We start from the raw sequence: 18,655 nt of genomic DNA, 5'->3' as shown, positions 1-18,655 counted from the left end.
ACAGCCTGCGCCCTGATACCCCGAGGGTTCTTACTTGGGGCGCATTCAGCCTGTGCTTAAGTCTCTGAAAAGTTCATAAAGCAAGCTTACTGCCAAGGGAATGCACCCTGAGTTTTTAAGTGGCACAAAGCAGGCTTGCTCCACAGATCCACCCAAAACTTGCCCTGTGAAGCTGCAGTCCAGCTCCAGAGAAACTGCTTCCTTTCTCAGCAGAGAACCACTGGATAAGGGGTCTCAGGGCACCGAAGCCACTGAAAGGTACATCAAAAATAGGAAAAATGAGCAGAGCAGAAACACTTCTGCATGGTTTGATTGAAGAAAGAAAAAAAGTGAAGGGGGCTTGATGTTCCTCTGTTTTTTGCTCCTCCCATATAGCAATGAGTGTGGCTTTCTGCAATACACGGCTCGCGGGTACAGATTAAACACTTATTGTACAGACGCCGGAGTGGATGTAACAGAATAACTTTTAAAAGCCACTAAGCCCTATCACAGCCACACACACAGACGGGAAATATCCTTTCCTCTAGGAAGTTAAATCAATAAATTTACTACAGCAGAAGAAAAGTTTCTTTTGAATATTCCAACATCAAATCTGACACCTGTATTTAAATTCATTGATTTCAATATAAATGTTTTTCTGGTGACTTACTTCATAAATATAGCATGTTCACTACATGCATCATGAAATCACACTTAGAACAGTAAGGTGAAATTTATTCATATCTGTTAATTTCTTTTCCTTCATAAAGGCAATTAATCCCATTAAATCAATCAATGTTTTCCTTGAATCCCACCACCCCAGTTCAGATGGAAGTACTGTATAAGGATTAGTGCTGACTGTGAACTTCAGTATGCTACTACCAAAGCAGATTTAGAAACCAAACTGAAAAAACCAAAAGCCATTTGGCAAAGAACCTCATGGAAGACTTCTGAGGAAATTAAAAAAAATCATAGGATAGAAGGTAAAGTCATATTAAGGATTAAGAACTGGTTGACAGAAAACCAGACAGTATGTTCAAAAGAGATTACCATAGGTTCTCCCTTTCTATTCCTTCCCCCGTCTAAGCATCTCTTTCCCTCCCTCCATCCTATGTCCAAGACAATGCCCCCTTCCTCTCTCCCTTCTGTGTCCCAAGCTCATGTCCCCCTTCCTTCTGTGTCCAAACACGCGCGCTCCCTCCCGTCTGTATCCCAAGTTCGTGCCCCCTCCCTGCTTCCATCCAGCCTTTGTCTCAAGTTCATGCCCCTCCCGTGTCCCAATGTGCTCCATTTTTTGTCCCAAGTTTATGCCCCCTCTTTCCCTTTCCTTGTCCCAATGCACTCACTCGCTCGTTCCATCCCTCCCTTTCCTTTTGTGGCCCAAATACTTTGTGCTCCCCTCCTACGAAACTGTACCATAGCTGTCCAAGGTGGGCTGCCTCCTTCCTGTATTCCAGCTGCACTTGCTTCTTTGCAAGGCCGCAGTTCCTGTACGCTGCACATGGCTGACCCAGAAGCCTTTCCTCTGACGTCAGAGGGAAGGTTTCCAGGACGCCTGCAGCTGGTGAGCACTGCACACGGCTTTGTGGAGGAGCGAGTGTGACTGGAAGACAGGAAGGAGGAAATGTTGTTTGGACACACACTGGTGAGAGAGCCTTTCGACGTGCCTACATCGCCTTGACCCCGGAGGGAGGGGGTGTACACGAGTTCCGCAGGATTCCCATCAGCCCTGTTCCCATGCAGTTTATCCTGTACACCACAGTCTTCCACCTCGAGCCATGGACTAGTGTGGTAGGAATTAAGGAAAGAAAATTAACAGGTATGAATAAATACCACATCAGTCTACAACAGAAATGTACAACAGCAGCACCTTAGTGGGTGGGGAAAGACAAGACCCTATAAACAAGTGCTCTGCCAGAGGTCACATTCCCTCTGGTTGGTGCATCAATCTTGCAATGTTTAACAAATGAAGTGCAGCAAAGATTAAGTTATCTCCAGAGTGACAACATACTTGCTTTCACACAAGATGCAGCCTGCAGCCTGTACTTAAGCAGAGTATGCCCGAAGTTCACTAAATATTACCTTGGGCTTCAAAATGTAAGCCATTTCAATGGTGGCTTTAATCCAATGTGCAACGAAAGATTTTTATGCTGATTAGCCTTTCTGTGGCTCATTAACAGCATGAATAGTTAAGACTTTTAAAAAGGTTGGTGATCTTTAAATATCACAGAAGCATCATGAAAACATTTAAGTTGTGGATTCTTCATAAGAGAATCATCCCACTCCTCTAAAAAAATTCCAGAAGAAATACCATATGATTAAGGAGGAATGGCATGATTAACTTCAAGAGGAAGGCAAGCACTGTCCTAAAAGCCACTAAGTCATCTGTATTCATAAGGGATCTTGCTAAAAAAAAAAACCGCCAATAGAACGACAATGTCGGATCCTTCAAAGAAACCTTTTTGAAGGGATCAAAAACTAACCCTTCCTTCCCCCCAAACAAGGCATTAAGAAGAGAGGAAGATGAAAGTAGTTGACTCTATACAATAGTGGTCTCAAGTTCTATTTTGAGGTCCTCAGTATATTTATCATAATCACAAAAGTAAAATAAAACAATTTCTTGATCATATATCTCTTTAGCTATAAATTACAATATTATTATTAAGACTTAGCCAAAAGGAAAGCATTATAAACTATAAAGAGTTTTACCTCACACAAAATTGTCATTTCTTTAATAAGACATTAACTATATTTTTTCTGAGGCCCTCCAAGTACCTACAAATCCAAAATGTGGCCCTGCAAAGGGTTTGAGTTCAAGTTTCAAGTTTCAAGTTTATTAGGATTTTATATACCGCCTATCAAGGTTATCTAAGCGGTTTTTACAATCAGGTACTCAAGCATTTTCCCTATCTGTCCCGGTGGGCTCACAATCTATCTAACGTACCTGGGGCTATGGAGGATTAAGTGACTTGCCCAGGGTCACAAGGAGCAGCGCGGGGTTTGAACCCACAACCCCAGGGTGCTGAGGCTGTAGATCCAACCACTGCGCCACACACTGCTATATAAGAATGGGCAGGCAAGGACAACCCCTGGATCTTGCCTTGGAAAACACAAAAGAATGCCACCCAAACCTTGAGAGAAGGAAAAATTATGTTCTTACCTGTTAATTTTCTTTCCCTTAGACGCAGCAGACGAATCCAGAGACCAATGGGATAGCTCACATCTACCAGCAGGCGGAGATAGAGAAACTAATTAACAGGTGGTCCTATTGGCTGGCACTCCTCCTGTCTCATCAGTATAGCTCCTTGCCCAAGCACACGTAACCAGCAATAGGCATAGCATGTAAAAAACTTCTTTCCCATAACAAATCTCAAAATGCAATAATACAGAAAACAACCTGCCATAATAACAAACTGCGAAAGTTGCAAAAGAAAAAACCGAGAGACAATATCCAGAAAGGGTGGGGCTCTGGATTCATCTGCTGCATCTAAGGGAAAGAAAATTAACAGGTAAGAACATAATTTTTCCTTCCCTAGCAACAGCAGCAGATGAATCCAGAGACCAATGGGATGTAGCAAAGCAATCCTCAATCTGGGTGGGAAGCAAACGCCGTCTCCGCAACAACCGAAGCACAAAACGCCCCTACCGCATGCGCCCCCACATCCAAGCAGAAATGGGGAGAGAAAACACGCTCGGAAGACCAATTAGCCGCGAGACAAATCTCCTCCAAGGAAAAAAACCTCTGGGCCGAGCCCAAGAAGTAGCCATCGCTCCAGCGGAATGGTCATGAAGTTCTTTCGCCAACCGCTTCCCTGCCAGCAAGCAAGCATAAAGAATGTCCCTCCTGGACCCATTGAGCGATGGAGGCTTCAGACGCCACCAAACGTTTGAGGCGTCCCTTGAAGAATGCAAAAAGGAGATATAAACAACTAAAAGGCGTAAGAAACCGAGCTCACAGAGAACGCTATGTACATATCAAAAAATGCAGTGAATAAAAGCACTGCTCCCAATTTCCCCTCTCAGGAAGAAGGAAGGAAAATCGAGCATGACATAAAAGAAAGGATTACACCCCCCTAGAAAGAAATAATGGTATCATCCGAACTGATATCCCATATTTCGGAAATCAGAAATAGGAATCCCCGTTGAACAAGGCCTGCAACATAGAAAACTGCAGAGCTGAAGCCATGGCCACAAGAAACCCCAGGTTCAACGGCACAGCCCTTTAGAGTCCCAAAAGACAAGGATGAAATGAAGCCTTCGGTATACTGAGAAGAAGTACGTGAAGATTGTACTCCAAACCGGGCTTTTTAAGAGGCGCATGAATATACCGCACTCTGTTTAGGACCTGAACTACATGAAGCTGAGAAGTAAGCGAAGAGCAATATACCTAGCCCTTGTAACAAGCTAAGAATGGCACTAGAAGCTGAAGGGAATTGAACGCTAAGCCCTCGGCAATACACCTGTGCCAAAAAGGAACTCTGGAGTGGTTCAAACGTTAAGAAGCACCCAAGAAAGGAAAAACCTCCAAAAGGAAGCAGAAGCCACAGGAGAAGACGTCCGTAGCACCTGGATAAGAGAAGAAACAACCTGCTTCGCATAATCCTTACATGTCAGCCAAGATTTTTCAAAAAACTAGGTCGTAATACTAAAGTAGTACAAATATCCATGTTGAACGGACCCTAGGTGAGCAAAGCCGGAGATACCAGGAAACTTCTTAGTCCAGCTGTTGAAAGACTCATCAAATCCGCAAAGTAAGGATGGCACCGCCAATCCAGAGATTCTACAAATACTGTGCCCGGAAAGCGAGCTCGAGGTGGCAAATCCAAGCCATCGGAAAACACTGAAAAAGAGAAGGCAGAAGCGAGAAAGGAGCCATGCAGCTACCCCCTCTAACTCCCACTCCCTGGACCCGCCGAAGAAGCTAGGAAACTTAGAATTGAGAGATGAGGTCTAGGTCAAGCAGATCTCACTTCCATAAAAAGAGCTAGAACGCTTGAGCCACAAATCTCAATATCCAGAATGCAGAAGATTACACTATTACTAACATGCACACTTTCCAGAGCGTACACAGCGCTGTACACTGTAACATACAAGAAATGGGCCATGCTCAGATTCCGCGGAAAGAAAGTCTATCCAAACTCTTATCCTGATCCATAAAAGGATCTGCCAACAGAAGACGAAGATGAGAGTCCACCCATTGAAGCAGAACAACTTCACCTGCCAATGAGTACAACACTTACTGCCCAAGCAGTAGAGAAATACCCCCATCCTAATACTGACCAAAAGGACCCTCAGCGGCAATCCGGAAGAATGATCTGAAGCTCCAGAAAGGTAGCCTGACCCTGCTCAAGAGCAGAAGAATGAACAAGTACTGAGTCGCCTCTGAAGACCAGACTCCAGGAGCTGAGGATGGAAGCCACGGAGCCCCCCAACCCGACAGCCCGGGATGGTCGGTGATCATGAGGTAGTCCAGCAAAGACCGAGGCATGCCTTGAAAAGAGAAATCAGGCGGAGCCACCAAATCATACAGAGTGATGCAGGAGGAGCATACCAAATAATTGGTGCCCTGAGATACCGGGAACCACCGGAACAAAAGCGACTGCTGTAGCGTAAGAAGGAGAAAGCAAGCCGAAGTCCCCAGTGGAGTCAGCAATATGGATCCCAGAAACTGTACAGAATCCCATACTCTTGGTCATGGTAAGCGAAGAAGAATACCAATCTGAGACCGAGACCCCACGCCCAAGTCTCCGGAAAGAAACACATGTCTCTCCTATATGAATAAAAACATCACCCCGATATACCTATAAATAGTACAGGAGAAAAGAGTGCTGTGCAAATTCAAAGATGCACATGTAAAGAACTGAGGAAAAGATATCACCCTTTTCATGTCAGTCAAATGGCCCGACTGGAAGTCGTCCGAATCAAGCAGGCAGTCAAGAAGAAATTAGATGAATCGCCTGGTAGCGCCAAAACGGTACCACCGCCCACATCACCTAAAACGTTCGTGAAGCCTTGGGTAGGCAAAATGGCATGTGCCAAAACCGAAAGCGCCGCTCCAAGAGAGGCAGGCAAACCAAGTGCCAATTCGGAGTCCATAGAGAAAATGTAAATATACTCCCAGGTTGTCTGCAGAAATGTGTAACCCCAAGAAACTAATTCAGCAGAATGGGATCCAGCCTGCCCAATGCCCCCTATCTCGGGCACCATGCGGTAAGTGGAACAACGTCCCTTAGTTCCCGAAGAACTACAAGAACCGTCCTGAGGACCAGTAACACTGAAAAGGGAAACACAAAACATAGAGACTCCAAGAACGAACTGGAAAACCTGAGGAGAATGCAAAGATGCCGCCAGTGATAGCATACAGCTTGATGCATCAGAAGAAGGACCACCACACCCAAATGAGCACTATGTCCAATGTCAGAGCATCACTGATAGCCATATTTGGGGGAAAATGAGCTCTGGTTCCTGCAGACTCCACACTTCCTTCTCATAGGTATCCGTGCCACATGACATTCATGAATTCCATCAATCATCTTCCTTTACCTTCTACCTGGCCCAAAAGGCTTCAAAGGGCGCCCAGAGCTGTCTGCCATCTACCTCTCTCCCTGGAAGACTGGATTAAACACTACAGTAATGCCAACTCTGCTCTCTTTTTATGCTTGTTTTTAAACATTATTGAGCCAACCCACAGTTTTTAAGCTCTCTTTCTTTCTTTTTCTTAATCTATCGTATTTTCACGCATATAATGCGCATACATGTATAACACGCGGGTCCAAAGCATTTCTGTAAAAAAAATTTTATATAGCACGCACACGCGTATACCGCGCATGCTGCTATAACCTCCTCCCACTCCCACTTACTCTTCTGGCCTGCGAACCGGCATCCTCCCCCCCCCCCGCTCGCGTCACCCCCCCTTCCCCGCGATCCTACATCCCCCAAGCACGCAAAACATCTCTTACCCGATTGGGCACCGGCACCAGCACCAATGCACAGGATGTGCCAGTGCCAGTGCCCAAAGATCCTCCCTCGTTGTTGCTGGGCTGGGCTGGGCTGGGCGGTGCAAGGGAGATCCTCCTTCTTCCTTGTGCCGGGCTGGACTGGGCTTTGAGCATTTGCGCAATTCTCAGATTGAGAATCTCGGAGAGAGCGAGACCAGAAGGCTTTGAGCATGCGCAAATGCTCAAAGCCCAGTCCAGCCCGGTACAAGGAAGAAGGAGGATCTCCCTCACACCGCCCAGCCCAGCCCAGCCCAACGAGGGAGGATCTTCGGGCACTGGCACGTCCTGTGCATTGGTGCTGGTGCCCAATCGGGTAAGAGATGTTTTGCGGTGCTGGGGGGGGATGTAGGATCGCGGGGGAGGGGGGGGTGACGCGAGCGGGAGGATGCCGGTTCACAGGGGGGATGCCGGATCGGAATGAAAAAAAACATTGTACAACGCGCTCACGCGTATAATGCGCAAGGTTATGCACGGTTTGTAAAAACCGTGTATAACGTGCGCGTTATATGCGTGAAAATACGGTAGTTCTGTATTGGCACCCAAGGAAAGGGGGGGGAGGAAGGCTGTTACCCCACTTGCTGGCTGGGGCCCCATGTGGACCTCCACCACTAGCACACCTCACCAGGCTAAATCCACAGACCTAAGCTCATAGCTAAGGAGACCTCACAAACGACTCCTACAAACTTTACTAAGAGTACTGACTATAGTCTAAACTTCTGGAGACCTGAAGGGATGCTACTTGCTAAATACAGGCTGCACACTGCATCCTGGGGACCTGAAATTACCTCCTCTCTCTTACTACAGCAGTCCAACATAAACCATTTGCTGGAGGGTACAGAAATATTGATGTTTATCAACCTGCACCAGTGATATCGCTACATTTATCTGCCGGTTGGAAGGGGCACAACCTAATTGTCTGACTAGTGTGGCAGCATAAAAATAAAAAAACTATTTTAAAAAATGCATAAAAGCAAGCTTGATAGGATGAATTAAACTTTAGAACTTTTTTCTCTCTTGAGCCTCTTTTAGAAATACTTCAGGCGATCAATTCTAGCTTTGGAGGGCAGGTTTCATAAGAACTGATTGCTTGGCACTCTCATAGTACTAAATTTCCTATGTCTAAGACCAAGAACATTCTTATTTCAACTTAATTTAGAATAAGGTCCCCAATTGGATCCAAATTTGCCCGACAGGGTGGATCCAGTCTTACTCCACTGCACACAAACTTCATAGTCTTGCTTTTTTAGGGGAATGCATCAGAAAAATCATTAAACTGAAGTTAAACTAAGTAGTCCAGTTTCTTTAACTATGTAAACCACAACGAATTCTGATGGGATTTTTGCAGGGTATAAGCATGCATTGTATCATTATCTTCAAATGTTTGGTTTCAGGAAGATAATACTTCCCTATTCAAGCGGTACACATTTTTTTCACCTGTGAGATGAGTTCCTCTGGAATGACTGATGCTGGAATCACAGGTTGGGGCTGACTACCCAAAAGTCCAGAACCTCTGTCACGTCCTGTCCGAATAACTCGGGTCTGCCTCCGGGAATCGCGAGCTCCAGCTGATGACCTGCCAGAGGACCCACCACCAGTTCCACTTACACCAGAACTCCAGCGGCTCCTAAAGGTTTGAAAGAATTATTTTACTTTTTAGTTTTTCTTTAAGCGGCAGGTTAATATATACATTGCACTGTATTTTTGAAACACAGCTTACAATGCTAACAAAAAAATCAAAATAGATAGATAACAGAACAAAAAAACCCCACGTAAACATAAAATATTTCATGTAATCTAGTTTATAACTTTTCTATTCTAAAATGAACATAGCGGGTCAAATCTTTACTATAATAAAGTAATAGTATCTAAGGATACAGATCCATCTACAGAGTCTGAAAAATCAAATTATATTTGATAGAAAATATCTATCAAAACATCTATCTTTTACAAATTCATTGAGAGAAAGGGGAAGTGGTAAAAGGGAGACTAAAGACACACTTAAAAGTGAGTTAAAAATAATTTGAGGAGGAAAAAAAAAAAGACCACAGAAAACATCTGTGGAAAATGAAGCTTAATAAAAGATAAGTCTCTGCTAGGGTCAGAATGCAAATACAGTGGAACCTCGGTTTGCGAGTAACCTGGTTTGCGAATGTTTTGCAAGACAAGCAAAACCCTCAACAAACTTTTGTCTCACAAAACGAGTGTTGACTCGCTACATGAGCTCTCACTATGGTGGCCCATGGGTGGGTACCTGCCTGTGGGTGCTGCAGCCCTTGCAGCGTGGTGGTTTCCTTTCCCCGGGGTCTCCATGCGGCTCTCCTCCCTCTTCGGCCGATGCCTCTGCCGTCCATCAGCGCCTCCCAGCTTCCGATAAAAGGCAGCCATCCTCCAGACGCATGCGCAGGACCTCTGAACTCCCCCGTCAAGCCGGCGCCGCTCCAACAACACGCACCCACGTACAAGCATGCAGGACGTCCTGCGTGCTTGTATATGGTGCACGTGTTGTTGAAGCGGCGCCAACTTGACAGGGGAGTTCAGAGGTCCAGTGCATGCGTCTGGAGGATGGCGGCCGGCTTGAATCAGAAGCCGGGAGGCACTGGTGGACTGCAGAGGCATCGGCCGAAGAGGGAGGAGAGCCGCACAGGGACCCCAGGGAAAGGAAACCACCACGCTGCAAGGGCTGCAGCACCCACATGCAGGTACCCACCCCTGGGCCACCACAGTAAACCTTGGTTGTGGAACGAATTGTTTCAGTTTACATTGTGGCTATGGGGACATGTGCTTTGATATACGAGTACTTTGGATTACGAGCATGCTTCTGAAACGAATTATGCTCGTAAACCAAGGTACCACTGTATATCAGGATTCTAGACGGAGGAGCAGACTGTCTCCTGAGGATTCTTTCTGCTAAAATTAGGCTAAACAAGGTGCATCATTTATCAAATATGGGGAAAAAGATGACCCTGGACAGTTGCAAATTAATTCACATTAGTCTATGTTCTACTAAAGGCAAATTACAATTTATTTATGTACTGGGATTAACCGCCTTTATGAAGAGATTCACCAAGGCGGTGTGCAGCAAGTACAGTTCAACACAGAGCTTACAATTTTGTTAACAGCAAAAAGACCAAATATAAACATAACTACAATGAATGAGGTAAACTCAAAAATCAGCAAATTGGAAACCTTTTTTTTTTTTATAATCTTTATTCATTTTAAAACACGTTCAATAAGTGTAAACATAGATTATACATTTAACACTTTAGACATCACTTATAATTTTAGAAGATTCATTTACAACATTATCCTCCCCCACCCCTCCTAATCATTATCATTAAAGTAATTAAAAATTTATCATATGTTATATTATGCATATTTAAAACATAAGCTATTCATATGATAAATCAGACTTATTTATCAAGCCTAAAAAAAATCACCCTTCTTTCCTATTATCTGTATAAATAATCAATTAAAAGCCCTTATAATCCTCCCCTCTCCCTTGATGTGCATTTTATCTAAGAACAAAAAATAATAACTATAATAATTCTACAAAAGACGACAAATTGGAAACTTAATAATAGGATTACCATGAAACATTTCAAAAATAAACTTATTAACAGAACTGAAATTCAAAAAAGAGATATAACACAATATCAGCATACTTATGAAACACCTAATAAGCACACATCAGAACATTCAAATAACATATATGACACTATCATATAGCTGAGGGGCCAAGTGCAGATATTAGATGGGAACAAGATAGGTGGTATAGAGAAGGCATGCTGGCTCCTTGAGACAATCTCCGAGGTCTCAAAGGTGTAAGGGTTACCTATTCTTCAAGTATTCTGGCCCACTTTATCTGAAGATCTTTATAATCAAACAAAGCTTTAAATTTAGCACTGTACATTACTGGCAGCCAGTATACTTTTTGCAGAAAGAGCATAATGTGGTCACATCGTGCTTCAGCATTTTGAACTAGTTGCAACTGATGCAAACTCTCATTGGTTAGACCAGTGTACAAGGCATTATAGTCTAGACGTGATATTGTGGCATGGACCACTGTAATCGGACTTGTCTTTTCAATATATGGAGAAGAGATTTCATAGCTGTAGATCAGAGGTTGTTAACATGCGGTACACATACTGCAGGGGGTACGCGGCGCTGGCGCTGCATGTATCCCAACTTCCTTCTGCTGTCACATATACTCAGCGCTCTGTCTCCCAACTTATTTTTGCCGTCGCGTATCTCCCACATTGCTCTTCTTCTCTCTCTAGCCTCCTCCCCTCCCCCCCCCCCACCCGACCAGCAGCGACAACTCACTGTGTGCTTTTAATTTACCCTCACAGCTATAGATAGCATTAGTTTAGCTGGCAATTCCATCAGGCAACTTTAGGGCCTTTGCTAGGCCGGCCCACCTCCAACGAAAGAGGAATTTGCAAAATCGGAGGCGGGCCAGCCTATCAAAGGCCCCAAGGCTACCTGATAGAATCGCCGGCTCAGTAGTACCTCTCCTCTCCCTAGTGGCAGTTCACTGCATGCTTTTAACTTCCCCATGCCGCTAGCTTTAGTTTAGCTGCGATTCCATCAGGCAGTCTCGGGACCTTTATTAGAGGAAGACGCATCATCAGAGGCGGACCAGCCTAGCAAAGGCCCTGAGGCTGCCTGATTGAACCGCGGCTATATTAATGCTAGTGGCAGCTTTGTGAGGAACTTAAAAGCACGCAGTGAGCTGCCGCTAGGGAGAGGAGATGATGGGCAAGGAGAAGAAGTACCACTGGACATGGGGAAGGGAGAAGCAGTACTGCTGAACATGGAGAGAGGGAGGGAAAGGGATGAGAGAAGGGGTACTGCTGAGCATGGAGAGAGGGAGGGAAAGGAACGAAAGAAGAGGTGCTGCTGGACCTGGCAGAAGTGGAGGGGAAGGGAAAGGTGCTGCTGGACTTGAAGAGGAAGGTGAGATGGTGCATAGGGAGAGAGCATATTGGTTGTGGGATAGGAAGGAAGGAAAATTGTTGCAGGAAGAGTGTGAGTGATGAGAGAAGGAGAAATGGACATGGTGTGAGGTAGAGGGAGATTTGGGGCATGGGGAGGAACATGTGAGTGGGGTTGGGGGAGAGATGGACTAAGGGGTGGGAAGGAGAAAGCATGCAGGAGGTAGAAAGTGTTGGACTCATGGAGAGAGAGAGAGATGGAAGGGGAGGGCAGAAAGGAGGGAAGGAGAAATGTCACACTCAGGGAAAGGGTGAGAGGGCAAAGAATAAAAAGTTGGACTAATGGAGGGGGAGGGAATGAAGACTAGAGGAGAGGAAGCATGCAAGAAGCAGAGAGAAAGAAATATTGGGCTAGTGGAAAGGAGGGAGAAATGTTGGATGTGGAAGTAGAGGGAGTGGGAGAGATGCACCCTGGATCTCTTTCTCTCTTTTCCCACTCCCTTTGCAGCTAGGGAGGGAGTGAGAGGATGACAGTGAGAGAGAGGGAGACGTTGTCAATGGGGATGGAGGAGAGAGGAAGAAAAGTTGGACTCATGGAGGGATAGAGAGAGATGTTGGTTGGGGAAGAGAATGAGGTCTGGAGGAGAAGAAGCGTGCAGGAGGAAGAAAGAAAGAAAGAAAGAAATACTGAATGCACAGTCAGAAGGAAGTGCTACCAGAGACTCATGAAATCACCAAACAAAGATAGGAAAAATGATTTTATTTTCAATTTAGTGATCAAAATGTGTCAGTTTTGAGAATTTATATCTGCTGTCTATATTCTGCACTATATTTGTCTATTTTCTATAGTTGTTACTGAGGTGACATTGTATATTTTAAAGTCATTTGCTTTGACCTCTTTGTGAAAACCCCCGAATATAAATGATAATTAATTTCTCTATGTACAGTGAGCTTTATTTTTTTAATACTGTGCTTACCATCATGTATTAACAAGATTATATTGTGTGTATATGAAAAATGGATGGAAGAAATTGCATTATAATTAGTAATATTAAGGGATGAAGTCAGGGGTGGAGCTTGGGCAGGTCTGGGCTAGAGCTTGGGCGGGGGTATTTGGTTGATATTTGATAGACTTAGGTGGTACTTGGCTTGAAGAAGTTGAGAAACTGCTGTAGATGACAGAGAATTTTTAAAGGTTGTTTGAATTTGTAGGATCAGAAGAATGGCTAACAGAATCCCCAAATTCCTGACCCATGATTTTAGGGGTAGCTCATACTTCCCAAAAGATAATAATAATAATAACAACAGTTTATATACCGCAGGACCGTGAAGTTCTATGCGGTTTACAATGATTAAAAGGTATTACAGATTGAGTATAATAAACAAAGCTCAGAGTTAGTGAATAACAGTTCTAAAGATCATTTGTTGAGGACTAAGACTGTATAGGTCAGTTACCTAAGTACTTCAGGAACAGATGTGTTTTTAGGCGTTTCCTGAATTCCCTATAAGTAGTAGGCACAAGCAGTTGTTCCAGGTCTTTATCCCATAATGCTGCTTGATGTGAGAAAAGATGTTGGTGATGACTTTTAAATTTACAACCTCTAACTGGTGGAGAAATAAAGTTTGGATGTGAACTTCTCCTATATCTGTTGGTTGTGAAAGAGAAAAGGTCTGTTGCATATAACTTGGGACTTCTGTTTTAGGAAATTTATATAAACCCTGCTAAGCTAACTGCTCTTACCACATTCTCTGGCAAAGAATTCCAGAGTTTAATTACACATTTTGTGAAGAAATATTTTTTTAGGTAAATTTAAAACAAACTGGAGGAAATATTTATTTTCTCAATGTGTAATTAAACTCTGGTTACCAGAGAATGTGGCGACACTGTTAGTTTAGCAGGGTTTTTAAAAAGATTTAGTTATAATTTAGCTTAGCAGGGTTTTAATAACATTTGGATAATACAGAAGTCCATGAGCTATTATTAAGATGGATTTTGGGAAATCTACTCCTTATTCCTAAGCATTGTGAGACTCAAAGGAGAAGGGGAGAAATATGTAGAAGCTGATTAAGAGAAGGCTGAATTGCTTATCTGTTCTATGTTCACAGCTGAAGTGCTGGGAGCAGGACCACAGAAGGCAAACACAAACAGGGATGAAATCTGGAAGACCCTGAACAATTTTCAGAGGATTATGTTCATGAGGAACTAGCTAAAATAAAGGTGAACAAAGCAATTGGACCGGATGATGTACATTATGAGGTCTGTTCAAAATATTCCAGGACTGATTTTATAAAAATTTATTAAACAATCTTACAACTTATTCCACTGGGTCCCCTTCCCTACTTATACACTTTTCCCAATGTTGTTTCTATTTCTGGAAACAGTTCTTAAACGCAACTTCAGGAATAGCCAAAAGCTGCTGCGTCAAATTTTGTTTTTTGTCTTCAATGGTATCGAATTGCTTTCCTTTAAGCGTGGACTTAAGTTTAGGAAATAAGTAGTCAGCAGGGGCCAAGTCAGGAAGTTAAAGTGGCTGGGGAAAAACTGTCATCACATATTTTGCGCACAATTCATGAATTTTGACGGCAACGTTGAGCGGACACATTGTCAAGAACCACGACTGCTCTCTCCAAAGTTCAGCGTATTTCCTCCTGATTCTCTCATGGAGACGTTTCAACACTTTCAGATAGTAATTTTGGTTGACAGTTTGTACTTGTAACAAAAATTCATAGTGAACAACGACGTGACTGTGGGGGGGGGGGACCCCGTTACATCACTTTGACATTCAACCTAACTTGCCAGGCTTTTTTCGGTCTTGGCGATGTTTTGGTTCTCCATTGAGACGACTGAGCTTTGGTTTCCACATCATAACCATAGACCCATATCTTATCACCAGTTATCACTTTATCAAGAAATGTTTCGTCTTCATTTGCCTGATCAAGAAAATTCTGACAGATCATGATACAGTTGTTCTTCTGGTTGTAGGTCATCAACCGTGAAACAAACTTTGCCGCAACGCGAGACATTCCAACTTCTCTGTTAGAATATTGTGGCATGAACCAATGGAGATGCTGCATTCCTCTGCCAATTCTCTAACAGTTAATCGCCAATTAGCACACACAAGAACCCTCACTTGGATAAACATGATCATCATCAGTCGACGTTGATGGTCTTCCAGTTCGCGAATAATCTTCCACTTATTCATGACAACTTTTGAAGCATGAATACCATTCAAAACACCTTCCATGATGCATGGCATGTTCCCCATAAGCCACTTTCAACATTTCATAAGTTTCTGTAGCAATCTTACTCAATTTAAAACAGAACTTCACGCTGTACTGCTGCTCATTGAAGTTGCACATGATGAAAAATAGCCAATCACAAAAACACACTTTCACAACTGCTGTAGCTCAGAGATGAAAACAGAAATCAACAAATGAAAAAAAGAAGGTTACTCATGAGCTTTCAAGCTACTCAATACCACCTAGCACATTTCAAAAGAACTTCTCGTTGGAGCTCAATTCATACTGTCCTGGTAATATGCAAAACAAAACAAAAATTCAACCTTGTCAAATCTCATCTCCACAAGGCTTATGTTTATCTTCTTGGTATGTTTTACTCATGTGTTAAATTTCAGCTTGATTATACAATATTTAGAGGTCATCTCAGCATGCACCATTTACTTGTGTGTTGTGCATGTAGATGATTATGCATAACTAGTTTTTTAGCCCGTTACATTAACGGGTGCTAGAATAGATGTGTAGACTTAGGCATTTCTTTCTTTCTCCCTGGCCCCATCTGTCTGTCTTTCTTCCTTTCTGTCTCTCCCCCATGTCCAGCAGCACCCCTTCCCTGCTCTCCCTTCCCTTTACCACCAATCACACCCCTTCCCCCCCCCCAAGGAAAGCAAGATTGCTCCCTGGGCCCCTTCCCCAGCCCCCCTCCCCCCACACACACACACTCTGTCCTTTACCTAAATCAATGCACAATAGTTAACAGCTTCCCCAGCAAACACCCTTCACCCAAAACAAAATGCAAGTATTTTTTTCCTGCCAAGCAAACTGCTTTTTTTAAAAAAAACAACAAACAACCTTTTCTTCAATGTCGGTGCCTTCAGCAGCAACCGTTGAATGCGCATGCTATTACCACGGAGGTGTTCCAGCTGTAAGGGTATTTTGCTCGTTAGAGTACTGCAAGATCTTTGAATTAAGTGAGAGCGGGTATGTGGTGCAGTAGCGGTATTTCCCTCCCCCTCCACGTTGTCCCTTACCAGATTTTTTTTTTGTGTGTGTAAAGTGCCCAGCGGCTTCTCTCAGAATCCTTGCCTGCCTCCCTTAGTCCCTTTCCGCCCCCTTCCCGCGGTCCCGACAAACGTCCTTACTCCAGCAGGGGCCGCAGCACTCTAAACACGCTGCTTCGCGGCCTTCTACTGGCCTGATTTGCTCTGCCGTGTCGGACAGAGCAAATCAGGGCAGTAGCAGGCCACGAAGCAGCATGTTTAGAGTGCTACGGCCCCTGCTGGAGTAAGGACGTTTGTCGGGACCGCGGGAAGAGAAGAGGAGCGGCGGCAAGGGACTAAGGGAGTCGAAGGTAGGGTCGGATGAGAGGCTGAACGGGGGTTCGGGTGTGCCGGGGAGAGGAGCGAACACGACGCCGACGACCGGCCAGAGAGAGAGATTTGCGCGCATGCGCACTCCTACCTGAGGTGCCCTACATCTCACGGAAAACCGACGCACGCAGGTATGAGTGCGCATGCGCAGCTAGAGCTTTATTATATTAGATTAGTTTGTATGGTGTTGTCGTTTGCAATCTGCACCCAAAAACTGACTCATTGGGAAGTCAGTCTGTCAGCTGTCAACTGCTAGACTACCACATGGACTGGATGTTCAACAGGTCGATTTTCGACAGAATAACAAAGCAAAACCTTTATCGTAAAGCTATAAGTTAGCGTGTGAGTCAGCGATGGCAGTATGGGATCAAGCCAGGATACCAACAACACACAGACTTTTGTATCAGGAAGTTGAAGAAACTGCACAGATAAAAACGGTTGCAAACAGAGTGCTCACAGCCATCTGCAGTCATCTGTCCGAGCACCTATCAGCATCTGTCTTTTTTTATGACAGAATCGCACCAGAAACAAAGCTACGAATGATGCAAAACTTACAGCGTCCACTGTTGCCAGACTTTCCACGACGTCTCATGAGTTGAAAAGTCCTTTCATAAACCGAGAAACAAGCGGATGAGTAGCCAGAGATTTATTGTTGACAGGAGCATGGAAAGCACTAATAGTACAGAGGTGAACTCTTTACCAAAGTACCTCCTATGTCCAGAAGTGGATAAATGGAGAAGATAGTCCAACACTCAAGGAAGAGAAGAGAAGGAAGCATCCTGATGATGGAGATTACAACATATATTGAATTTATGTTGATAGCATTGCTGAGCAGAAGGTTTTCTAGAAGAAACTATAATGGCTTGTACTGAGTCAGAAATATTAAAATCTGCTGAAGTCAGACCAAGAAGTATCAAGCTGTTAGGTACAGAGATTGTAGATTGGGAAATAAAAGAGATCCTTGGCTCTGAGTGAGCAGAGATGGAAAGATCTGTAATGGAATTGGATCTTTGGCACTCAGCTGAAGTAGAAGGGAAAACCAAGTTTGTCTGGGCCACCAAAGAGCTATTAGGATCATCATGGTGGTTTATTCGCTCTTGAGCTTGACTAAGGTCTTTAAAATGAGCGGGATTGGCAGAAAGCACAGTTACTTACAATAACAGGTGTTATCCAGGGACAGCAGGGAGATATTCTCATCGATGGGTGACGTCACCTACAAAGCCCTGGTACGGACCACTTTAAAAGTGCATCACCACTAAGTCTTTAGAAAGTTTGCGATAGCCCGCACTGCGTATGCACGAGTGCCTTCCTACCTGACGTAGGCACGCGGTCCCTCAGTTAAGATAAGCCAGCTAAGAAGCCAACCCAGGGAGGTGGATGGGTTGTGAGAATATCTGCCTGCTGTCCCTGGATAACACCTGTTACGGTAAGTAACTGTGCTTTATCTCAGGACAAACAGGCAGCATATTCTCACTGATGGGTGACCTTCAAGCTAACAAGAATGGGATGGTGGGAGAGTTGGCCTTTAGGAGAATAAATTTTGTAATACAGATTGGCCGAAGTGCCCATTCCATCTGGAGGACTCCAGACAATAGTGAGAAGTAAATGTATGAACTGAGGACTAGGTGGCAGCTTTACAGATTTCCTCAATGGGATTAATCTAAGGAAAGCAACAGAAGCTGCCATAGCTCTAATTTTGTGGGCTGTTACACGACTCTCCAATGGCAGTCCAGTCTGAGCATAACAGAACGAGATACAGGCAGGCAGGTAGCCAGTTGGAAATCGTTCTCTTGGAAACAGGATGCCCCAACTTGTTTGGATCAAATGAGATGAAGAGTTGGGGAGAAGCACGATGAGGCTTTGTCCTGTCGATGTAATAGGCCAAAGCACACTTACAGTCCAGAGTGTGCAAAGCAGTTTCTCCAGCATGAGCATGAGGCTTAAGAAAACACACTGTTAGAACAATCGACTGATTGAGATGAAACTCTGACAACTTTCGGTAGAAACTTTTGATGCGTGCGTAGAACCACTTTATCATGGTGAAAAACTGTGAAGGGTGGATCTGCCACCAACGCTTGTAACTCACTGACCTTCCTGGCAGAGGTGAGAGCAATAAGGAAGACAACTTTCCAGGTGA

The 18,655-nt window shown here is 44.2% G+C and overlaps 1 protein-coding gene across 8 annotated transcripts in view; it reads right to left on the bottom strand.

Annotated features, from left to right (window-relative positions):
* UBR5 (ubiquitin protein ligase E3 component n-recognin 5) overlaps nt 1–18,655 on the bottom strand; it is a 1,080,924-nt gene that overhangs the window by 889,083 nt on the left and 173,186 nt on the right. For all 8 annotated transcript variants that reach the window (XM_033933084.1, XM_033933089.1, XM_033933086.1 and 5 more), the window contains one exon: nt 8,412–8,601. In XM_033933084.1, the coding sequence (XP_033788975.1) occupies nt 8,412–8,601 (190 nt within the window). The remainder of the gene's footprint in view (nt 1–8,411; nt 8,602–18,655) is intronic.

Source organism: Geotrypetes seraphini, chromosome 2, assembly GCF_902459505.1.
Source record: "Geotrypetes seraphini chromosome 2, aGeoSer1.1, whole genome shotgun sequence".
Taxonomy (NCBI): Eukaryota; Metazoa; Chordata; class Amphibia; order Gymnophiona; family Dermophiidae; genus Geotrypetes; species Geotrypetes seraphini.
The sequence above is the reverse complement of the archived record's forward strand: the minus strand, read 5'-3'. Positions and strand labels throughout refer to the sequence as shown.